At 48.7% G+C, this 10,959-nt stretch overlaps 1 protein-coding gene across 1 annotated transcript; it reads right to left on the reverse strand.

The window, feature by feature from the left end:
- Positions 1-375: 375 nt before the first annotated feature.
- Positions 376-9,854, reverse strand: Asb16 (ankyrin repeat and SOCS box containing 16). Its single transcript, XM_021178207.1, has 5 exons — positions 9,554-9,854; positions 5,856-6,123; positions 1,560-2,052; positions 1,139-1,252; positions 376-561 (listed from the first exon to the last, which is right to left on the reverse strand). The coding sequence occupies exons 1-5, from the start codon at positions 9,852-9,854 to the stop codon at positions 376-378; spliced, it is 1,362 nt and encodes a 453-aa protein (XP_021033866.1).
- Positions 9,855-10,959: the final 1,105 nt, after the last annotated feature.

Below are 10,959 nucleotides of genomic sequence, written 5' to 3' on the forward strand. Positions count from 1 at the left end.
AACTTACAATTCTACTGCCTCAGCCTCCTGAGTTAGAGGTCCGAGCCATCAAGTCCAACTAAGGGCCTGTCCCTATGAAACCGGCAGAGCAGGTGTATAGGCGGGCGGCGAGGAGAACCTGCATGGGGTCAGTTGCTTGTCACTTGGGTGGCTACAGAGGCCATCATCTGATGGCAGGTGGGTGAAAGGTTTCTTTGGGGACAGGCTGAGAAGGCCTGAAGATCAGCGGGTGGCTTAAGATGTCAGTGGAGGGACAAGCTACTCCTGGAGGACATGCAAAGTGCAGAGGAAGCTGGGCAGTGGGGGCAGCGGGGGCAGCGGGGGCAGCGGTTGGTTTTCCGGGGGTGGGTGTAGGAACAGCTGGAAGTTCAGAGCTCACTGGATTCGTCCCTCCACACTCAGCAGCAGGTAGTCTCTGAGTAGTGGAGGCAGGGGAAGCTGGGCAGCAGCCTGCCGACAGTGGCTACCCAACTGAGCGCGAACAGCCAAGCGGGCCAGGTGCTGCAGCCGTCTTGGCTGGTTTTCCATGCTTAGGGCTGAGCTGTAGAAGGCTTCATGTTCCTAGGCCAGAAGTAAGGAAGAATCGGGTAATCTAATACCCCTGATTTTCCCTTCCAGAAGATAATTCTGTGGTAGAAGGGCATTTTCTCTTTTTTTTTGGGGGGGGGGGAGGGGCTGGTGGGTTCAAGATAGGGTTTCCTCTATGTAAAAACCCTGGCTGTCCTGGAACTCTCTTTGTAGATCAGGCTGGCCTTGAACTCACTGAGGTCTGCCTGCTTCTGCCTCCCAAGTGCTGAGATTAAAGGCATGTACCACCACTTCCGGCTTGGGAATTTTCAGCACAGCACCCTGCCATAGACTGGATTTTAGTCATGGGCCACTCCTACCCCCCAGACATGCTGATAGAATTCCCACCAAGTCATAGCTGACTGATTTATGAATGTCTGTCAGCAAGAGGCTCCGCAGTATAGAAGATTAAAGTTCTGTCTGCACTGCTCCAGACAGGCCAGGAACCCAGGGCTTTCACTCTCTTTTGCTCTAGGTCCATCTTCCTCCTCTGAACCTGGGGCTTGAAGGGAGAGGCCTCTGGCCTCTCTAGCCTCCCTAGTAAAGAACTTGGCCCTTGGCGTGGACATACCTGCCACAGCTCGGGGAGCACGGCCTCCACCCAGGTGTCACAGGATGGGACACATGGGTAGGCATTAAGGAGGACTTCCAGGGCCCGAGGAAAGTTGGCACAGTGTTTCAGCATCTGGAAATCAAAATAGGAGTTTAGGAGTTCCGTGTTGCCCCACCTGAGGCAAGCCCAAGGCTGGCTAATATAAATTGCTGCAGACAACCTGGTCTTTCTCGAGCCTCAGCTTGCCCTGTGTACATGTTCCAAGCTCCTGGTCCCAGTCCCCAGTTCTCTGCCCTCTGCCAAGATGGATATGAATCTCTAGTCAGGGAGGAAGCTTTTGAACTTCTAGACCTTTCCAGTCAGGACATTTCTAGTCTAAGATTCCCGTTCCGGTTGGCACCTCCTTCCTCAGCTCTCCGCCCCCCCCCCCCCAACACACCTCAGGGTGAACCGGCTGAGCCCCGTAGTCCAGCAGTGCTGCAAAGAGGACCTCTGGCTCCCAGTTGGGGGCGTCCTGTACCGCTTGCAGCGCGCAGTCCATTGGTGTGTGGCCTGCCCCATTGGTGACTTCAGGGCTTGCCCCGTGGCGCAGCAGCAGCTCGGCCAGACCTCCGCAGCCATTAGCACAGGCGTTGTGCAGTGGCGTGTGGCGCTTGCGACCGGCAGCCTGGGGATCAGCCCCAGCTTCCAGGAGCTGTCGCGCTGCGGCCTCGTGCTGCCGGCTGCTGCCTGGTCCCTCTGCTCCAGCGCACGCGGCGTTCAGCGCTGTCTCTCCCTGGCTGGTGCGCAGAGCCACGTCCGCACCGTTCTGCAGGTAGAGGGCCACATGTTGTTCCAGGCCACGAGCTGCAGCCACATGCAGGGGCGTAACTTCGCTCTCTTGTGATGCCACATTCACAGACGCTCCAGCCTCCAGCAGCAACTTGGCGCACCTAGGGACAGAGTGCAAGGCTTGGGGGACATCCTGAGGACCCCAAGACCTGCTATCATATCCTTCCGACACCTCTGCTTGGAGGTCTGCCCTAGTGTTCCTCATCTGATCACAGAAACCCCATTATAAACAGCAGAGTTATGGGGCCACCTGAAACTGCCAGAAGTATCTTGAATTTTCAGATATAAAAAGCTGTGCCCCAAATAGTCTAGTGCAGCAGCCAAGAGCAGAATCCACGGAGTCCACCCTCACCTTAGCTGATTTACCTCCCCCCCCCCGTTCCCCCTAGACAGGGTTTCTCCATGTAGCTCTGGCTATCCTGTAACTCACTCTATAGACTAGGCTGGCTTCGAACTCAGAGATTTGCCTACCTCTGCCTATCCCCCTTATGCCCCCTTATGCTAGGATTACTTATTTGGTGCTAGATGTGAAACCCAGGTATGCTAGGCAAGCTATAGCTGAGCTGTATCCCTCTTCTGCCAGCCTCAAACACTATGTAGCGGAAAACAATTTTGAATTCCTGATCTTTCTGCCTCTTCTTCCTGCTTGCTGGGATTATACATATGCCCCACCATGCCCTTGTGGTGCCAGTGATCAAAGTTCCATGCATGCTTGTAAGCATACTACAAACTGAGCTACAACCCCAGCTCCTGGTCTCTTTACATTTTGATAGGGCAAGATTTGGGAAACTCACTCCTGTGTACACTATGACACGTTAGCATGTGTCATATTAGGTGTATTAGAAAAAAAAAATAGATGGCTCCCTTTCTGAACAGCCTATGTTCCCTTGGTCAAGGAGAGCCTTTAGGAGCATCTCTACTCTACTTTTTCTTAGAGAAAATAAGCAGAACCAAAGAAAACATTTTTAGGGAGAAACTGTTTCCCAGTGTCTGAACTCTTGGAAAAAATTATAGGCCAGCACACTATTGTAGCAAATGTGCTACAATGTGTCCCACAAACGTACCTACTGTGGTGAGGGAACAGGAGCTGAACTAAATGGCCAATGAAACCAACCCAATGGTAATTTATAATGTGAAGGGGCAGTAGCAGCTGCTGGGTAGTCAGGGACAGATTGTGTTAGTGAAACTGGGATAACTGGAGATCCTTTCCCCAAACACAATACACATGGTGGGAACTAGTCTCAGCAGGCAAGAGCTGAGGAAACTGAGGAAGCATCGCCTCTGACAGACCACTGATTTAATTCTGTGTTGTTGTTGTTTGAGATAAGGTTTTTCGGTGTAATAGTCCTGGCTATCCTAGAACTCTCTTTGTAGACCAGGCTGGTCTTGAGCTCACAGAGAGATCTGTTTCTGCAATAAATTCTAAGTGTTGACATATCTTGACTTTTTTTATTATTTTTTTTTTCTTTTTTCTTTTCATTTTTGTTTTTCGAGACAGGGTTTCTCTGTGTAGCCCTGGCTGTCCTGGAACTCACTCTGTAGACCAGGCTGGCCTCAAACTCAGAAATCCGCCTGCCTCTGCCTCCCAAGTGCTGGGATTAGAGGTGTGTGCCACCTCTGCCCCACTTTTATTATTATTTTTATTGGATATTTTCTTTTTTTTTTTTTTTTTTTTTTTTTTTGGTTTTTTGAGACAGGGTTTCTCTGTGTAGCCCTGGCTGTCCTGGAACTCACTCTGTAGACCAGGCTGGCCTCGAACTCAGAAATCCGCCTGCCTCTGCCTCCCGAGTGCTGGGATTAAAGGCGTGCGCCACCACGCCCGGCTGGATATTTTCTTTATTTACATTTCAAATGTTATCCCCCTTCCCAGTTTCCCTCTGGAAACCCCCTATCCCATTCCCACTTCCCCTGCTTCTATGAGGGTGTTCCCCCACCCACCCACCTCCTGGCCCGCTCCCCCCCCCTCTGGCATTTCCCTACACTAGGGCATCAGATAGCCTTCATAGGACCAAGGGCCTCTCCTTCCATTGATGCCTGACAAGGTCATCCTCTGCTACATATGCAACTGGAGCCATGGGTCCCTCCATGTGTACTCTTTGATATCTTGACTTCTTTTTTTTTAATTTATTTATTTTATATTACTTCACTGTAGCTGTCTTCAGATACACACCAGAAAAAGGCATTGGGTCTCATTACAGATGGTTATAAGCCACCATGTGGTTGCTGGGAATTGAACTCAGGACCTCTGGAAGAGCAGTCAGTGCTCTTAACCACTGAGCCATCTCTGTAGCCCAAAAATCTTGATTTCTAATACTAAACTTAAGAAACACTTAAAACATCTCTCAGTAGGGGTCCAGTAAATGGTCTTCCTCATCATATTTTAAAGGATGAGTTCTGTGGAAAGATGCTTGTGAGCAGCAACCTGGTGTTCAATTGAATACAAGAACCAGAGTAGGGGCCAGCAATTTTGTTTATTGAGTCAGAGTCTCACTATGTAGCCCAGGCTGGCCAGGTACTAACTATGTAGACCAGACTGGCAATCCACTTGTCTCAGCCTCCTGAGTAGGGCTGGCAAATTTAGATCACTTTGGTGTCTACCACTGATCTATAGCTAGTGGGGACAAGTCTCAAGATGTGGGCCGTGAGTCTCTTGAGTCCTTAGCTGCATGCTGAGTTTGTTGAAGTGGTTTGTAGAAGAGTAAACACTACCATGCAGGAGTCTAAGAAACTACTGACTGGACAAGCAGAAGGACCCTAGGTGTGGCCTCATGCTTGGAATTCCAGTGCTTACAGGACCAAGCCAGGAAGATCACTCAGGGTTTGAGGCCAGCCTGGGATACAGAGTGAGACCCTACTGCTCACAAGCAAACAGCAAAAAAGGGTTAGGGCTATAACTCAGTTAAGAAAGTGCCAGCCTAGCATGGACAAAGCCCTGGTTTTGGTTTCTGAGCATGGTGATACGTGTTTGTAGTCCCAGCGTTTAGGAAGTAGAGGCAGGAGGGTCCTGAGTTCAAGGTTATCCTCGTCCAAGCTACACCAGACTCTGTCTAAAACAAAACTAAATAAGAGAGAGAGAGAAAAAAGTGGTGAGCCAGGCAAGATGGCACACATCTGTAATCTAAATCTGTAATCTAAGCATTAGGGAGGTAGAGGCAGAAGGACCACTAAGGTTTTTTTGTTTTTTTTTTTTTTAAATAAAATATTTAAAAAAATATATATATATATATGCCTGACCACTAAGATTTTAAGGCATAAATAGCAAGACCCAGGCCATCCAGGTAAATAGAGAGAGACTCTGTGTCAAAACCAAACTACAAAGCAAATTTTAAAAATTAAATAACTTAATCCCAGCACTTGGGAAGCAGAGTCAGGCGGATTTCTGAGTTCGAGGTCAGCCTGGTCTACAAAGTGAGTTCCAGAACAACCAGGGCTACACAGAGAAACCCTGTCTCGAAAAACCAAATAAATAAATAAATAAATAAATAAATAAATAAAATAAAATAAAATTAAATTAAATAACTAGGCAGAAAGAGCTGAGCATAGCTATAGACTCCTGTAATAGCAATACTCCTGAGGCAGAGGCAGGGGAATCAAGAGTGTGAAGCCAGCCTTGACAACATAGATTCTGTCTCAAAGTAGAAGGAAAACCAGACACAGTGCTGTGTGATTCCAACTCCAGGAGACCCGACGCCCCACTCTGGCCTCTGCAGGCCCCTGCACACTCGTGCACATACACATTTATGCATAGAAAACAGCTAGGCCTCCTTCTATTGTGTGAAGATGTAACACACACAGTGCTTTAAAGACAGCAAAGCTCAGTCAAGTCTCCTTTGCTCCTAGGCAGGTGAACTGCACACACAGATATACATTTCCCACAGAGCCATTCCAGGCCACGGGCACTTACTGTAAAGACTCGGGAGATGTGCAGAGGTGCAAGGGGGTCATGCCCTCCTCAGACGATACATTAGCCTTGGCACCAAATGTGAGCAGCAGCCGAACACAGTCGGGATGGGCTTGGGCACAGGCCTCGTGCAAGGCAGCACGCCCTCCAATTCGGGCATCAAGCTCAGCCCCCTGCAGGATAAGGTGTCGGGCGCAGTCGGTGTAGCCTCTGGCCACTGCGATGGTAAGAGGTGCTGTCTGCTTGGTCTTTGGAGTCAGCACCCAGAATCCTGAGGAGAAAAAGCAGTACTGTGGGGCTTTGTATGGGAGAGCAGGGGAGAGCAGTTGTCTGTGACTGACAGTGGATGCTGGCTTTCCCCAGGTCTAGCTTACTGAGCACAAATAGGCAAGCTGTACCTGTGGTTAGGGGGTCCACTCAAAGCCCTGAGTTGGGAGTATACATTGGAAGAGCCTTTTAAAACACTTTGTCAGCCAGGTGATGGTGGTACATGCCTTTAATCCCAGCACTCAGGAGGCAGAGACAGGCAGATCTCTTGAGTTCAAGGCCAGCCTGGTCTACACAGTCACTTCCAGGATAGTCGCAAAACAGAGGAAACTTTGTCTCAAAAAAACCAAACCAAACCAACAACAGTAACAACAAACCCAAAAAATCTAAGTCCGATTTCCATTTTGGGGGATGATGGATGATGGTATTCTTTAGGAAAAAGCCAGAGCAGCCTGGGTAAAGCCACTGTGTCATGGCTGCAGGTAAGCAGGACCTGGAGCCTGCAGCAGTGCCTAGCTGAACTGGGTCCTGAAGTCCAGCCTGAAGGGTTGAGGTTGAGGCAATCTCATGTCAATGTTTCAAAACAATTTCACTAAGTATCTAGTTAACTTTGACAAACCTGCTGAGATGGGATACATTCTAGAAAATGTATCCACCCAACACATAAAGGCCATCTTTACATTGCTACTCAGAACAGCAAAGGGGTCTGGGGGTGTGTGGCTCCGTGGTTCAGTACTTGCCTATATGTGGGCTCTGAGTCCATAAGCAAGCAAGCAAGCAAGCAAGCAAGCAAGCAAGCAAGCAAGCAAAATGAAAAACAAAACAAAACAAAACCAACAAAATCCCTAGCAACAACAACAAAACAAAACAAAACCAGCAACAATAACAAAAGGAACAGGGGGAGTGTGGGAGTCTAGAGAGATGGCTCATTGGCTAAGAGCAGTGGCTGCCCTTCCAGATGACTGGAGTTCAATCCCTAGCATCCACATAGGTAGGTGCTCACAAAAGTCTGTAACTCCAATTGCAGGAGATCCAATGGTCCCTCCTTGCTTCTGTTGGGTATCAGGCACACAAGGAGCGCACACACCTACATGCAGACAAAACACCCATATACATAAAGTAAAAAAGTAACAAGAAAAAAGGGAGATGGGATGGGGTGGTGGGCGGCACACATCCATAATGCCAGCACTCAGGAAGGAAGCAGAGACAAGCAGATTGCTGAGTTCAAAGGCAACCTGTTCTACACATCAGGTGCCAGGACAGCCAGGACTACGTAATCAGATGCTCTCCTAAAATAAACAAATATATTGAAAAGAAGGGCTAGGTATCTGCTGGGGAAGAGGGTCCTCTTGGAATGAGCATGAAGTTTTGTGAGGGACACTGGAGTGGTACAGGAGGACGAGGCCAGCAGCCTAACCAGTCAGCTGAACTTAAGTCAGCCTGGCAATCAGTGGGGTGACAGAGGTCACAACCAGAATGTTCCCACATCTCACTCTAGGGGATAGTTTATGCTCTGCTCTGGTAAGTGGTTTTGACGCCCTAGCCGGGTCCTCTACCTAGCTAACACTGAAGAATTTTACAGCTGAAACGTAAGATACCATTTGCTTGTTAAAAGAAAGGCCAGAGACTCAACAATATATTTTTTTTTTTTTTCGAGACAGGGTTTCTCTGTATAGCCCTGGCTGTCCTGGAACTCACTTTGTAGACCAGACTAGCCTTGAACTCAGAAATCCACCTGCCTCTGCCTCCCACGTGCTGGGACTACCGCCTAGCAATAATTTTTTTTTTTTAAAAGAGAAAAAAAAATTACAAATCTACCATTCTCTCTGGAGAGTAGTTCTATAAGTCCAGATGCCTCTCTCTACAGTTTTCAAGTATTCTATAGACCTAAGGTCGCTGACATGGAAAGATGGCCCATGAAACAATGTCAGCTTCTAACGCTGCATGTGGCCAGGTGTGGAAGTGTGTGGTTGCAATCTATCACTTAGGAGCAGGAGGTAGAAAGATCACAAGTTCAAGGCCAGCCTGGGCCAGAGAGAGAGAGAGAGAGAGAGAGAGAGAGAGAGAGAGAGAGAGAGAGAGAGTTAGTTCCTGTTTCAAAAACAAACCTGTCAATAACAAACTGAACAGGACCTGAAGGGACAAGCACATGACCCCAGTCACTTGGAAAGCTGAGGCAGAAGGATCGCAAGTGCAAGATCTCCCTGGGCTAAGGAAAGAATTGAACGCCAGCCTGGGTAACTAACAAGACCCTGTCCCAAAATTTAAAAAGCTTGTCATCAGCCGGGCGTGGTGGCGAACGCCTTTAATCCCAGCACTCGGGAGGCAGAGGCAGGCGGATTTCGGAGTTCGAGGCCAGCCTGGTCTACAAAGTGAGCTCCAGGACAGCCAGAGCTATAAAGAGAAACCCTGTCTCAAAAAACCAAAAAAAAAAAAAAAAAAGCTTGTCATCTGTGGCCGGCCGGAGCACAGTGGCAAAGACAGTGGTTATTAGCATTCTGTTGTGGCTTAGAGTTCAATCCTCTAGCCCTCAAATAAGATGGAGCTGGTGGGGTGGCTCAGCAGGAGGGGCTTGGCTTTTCTCCCTACACCACCACTCCCTAACCCCCAAAGTCAGTAACGGTAAGGAAAAATTGCATTTGAGTTTCATAAAAATTGTCTACTATAGCAGGAAACTGTAAGGGAAACATGGATATATATGTATGTGAGCGTATATTTTCATATATATAATGCTATAGTAATATAGTGCATATAATTAACCAAAACCAAAATTTACAATCTGTATATGTGTTATATGAGAATATAACTTTAAGGCCGGCGAGATAGCTCAGTGGTTAAGAGCACTGACTACTTCTGAAGGTCCTGAGTTCAAATCCCAGCAACCACATGGTGGTTCACAACCATCGGTAATGAGATCTGATGCGCTCTTCTGGTGCAACTGAAGTCAGCTACAGAGCTACAGTGTACTTACATATAATAAATAAATAAATCTTTTAAAAGAGAGAGAGAGAGAGAATATAACTTTGGCTAGGTGGTAGTAAGATGCACCTTTGATCCCAGCACTTAGGAAGCAGAGGCAGGCAGATCTCTGAGTTGGGAGCCAGCCTGGTCTACAGAGTGAGTTCCAGGCCAGCCAGGGCTACAGTGAAAAACCTTGTCTTGAAAATCAAAAAAACAAAACCAAAAAAATTTGGAGGGTGGGCATAGTGGCTCACACCCTTAATCCCAACATGAAGGAGGCAGAGGCGGGTGGATCTCTATGAGTTTGAGGAAAACCGTAGTTGGCCTCAACTGTTTAGGAAGGAGCTAATATGGGTGACTATGGGTCCATTCTAGGCTCTTTACGGAGAAGTGGGGGTGGGGTATGGATTCTTCTTCCCTTCCCAACCCCCACTCCTGACCCCTCTTCAGTCCTCCTAGGTGGTGTTCCCTACCCTGCTCCGCTGACCAGGCCAGCTGGTTGCTCACAGTCTCCACAATCATGTTGGCAGTGTCCTCATCTTGGAACAGGATTTGGAGCTGCTGTAGGTCCCCAGAGAACAGGGCATTGTGGACAGCTGGGTCTCGGCAGGAGCGGCGAGGCCTAAGGAGCCGGGCCTGGGGACAAGGGAGGTCCCTGTGCCTGCGGCACTGCTGGGCAGCAGCTCTCCTCCTGTCCTCCCAGTCCAGCCACTCTCGCTGCAGGCGGAGAGCACGCAGTGTGGAGGATGTGAAAGGAAAGCTCTCCCCTGCCATGAGGGGTCTAGTGGTCTGGGCAGTGCCACCTAGGCAGAGAATCGTTCCTTGTCCCAGCTAGCACCTTGCTCTGGGGAGCCACCCTGCCCCCTTCTTGGTAAGCTGGAGAAACAGCTGAAGCTATAAATAGGCCCCTCACTGCATTGGTAAACAGTTTGCCTAGAGTCATGATCTTAATGCAGATGGTATTGGGCCAGCCTCTGACCCTGCTGGAACCCTTTTGTTGGTCAACAGGGCCTCAGCCAACGGTCACACTCCTGGACCCCACTTCTCTGGAGTGAGCCTTCTAGTCAAAGCAGTCAACCATGAGATGGGTGGGCAGGACAGGGCAGAGGAAGGACCAGGGTCCTGCAGCCTCTGAAGTATTGGCTGGTAAAAAGGGTAGAGGCCCAGGATGGCCCACAGACCTCAGTCAGGGGAAGTGGAGAGAGCTTCCAAGAAGCCAAACCACTTTTCCTGAATGTGAGATAACAGCAACTCCTGCACACGCACCACGCTTTCTAGAACTGAAATCACTCTCAGATCCATCTCTATTCAGATGACCAGTCAGTGATTTGGTCAGGAAATGAGGCCAAGCTAAGAATTTCAGTTCAGCACCTGAGATGGATGTGGTCTTATTTTAGAGATTTACAGGACGTAAGGTTTTGTTTTTTGGCAGTGCTGATGGTTTTGTTTTTCGAGACAGGGTTCCTCTGTGTAGTCCTGGCTGTCCTGGAACTAGCTCTGGAGACCAGATTGGCCTTGAACTCAGCGATCCACTTCCCTTTGCCTCAGGAATGCTGGGATTAAAGGGATACACTACCACACCTGGGTGGAATTTAAGTCTTAAAAAGGTAAAACTGACTCAAAGTTATATAGCTTGTGGGGGTGTGCCAAGGACTCCAGTGGGCCATACTTTAGATAAGTACCCTAGAGGGTAGTGCTATGTGGGGTAGACAGTTGAGCAATCCTCTTCTGTCCCCTCATGCCGAAACTGGACACGGTCTCTACCTTCAGTGACTAGTTATTTTTTTCCCCCTCCCTGGTTTCTAGGGGAATCACGTGCCTGACTGCGGATGTGTCAAGGGATTTGACCTTGAAAGTGGAGACTGAAGGGATGATAAGA

The sequence above is a fragment of the Mus caroli genome, unplaced genomic scaffold (genome assembly GCF_978045245.1).
Source record: "Mus caroli unplaced genomic scaffold, Mus_caroli_1 scaffold_13, whole genome shotgun sequence".
NCBI classification, from domain to species: Eukaryota; Metazoa; Chordata; class Mammalia; order Rodentia; family Muridae; genus Mus; species Mus caroli.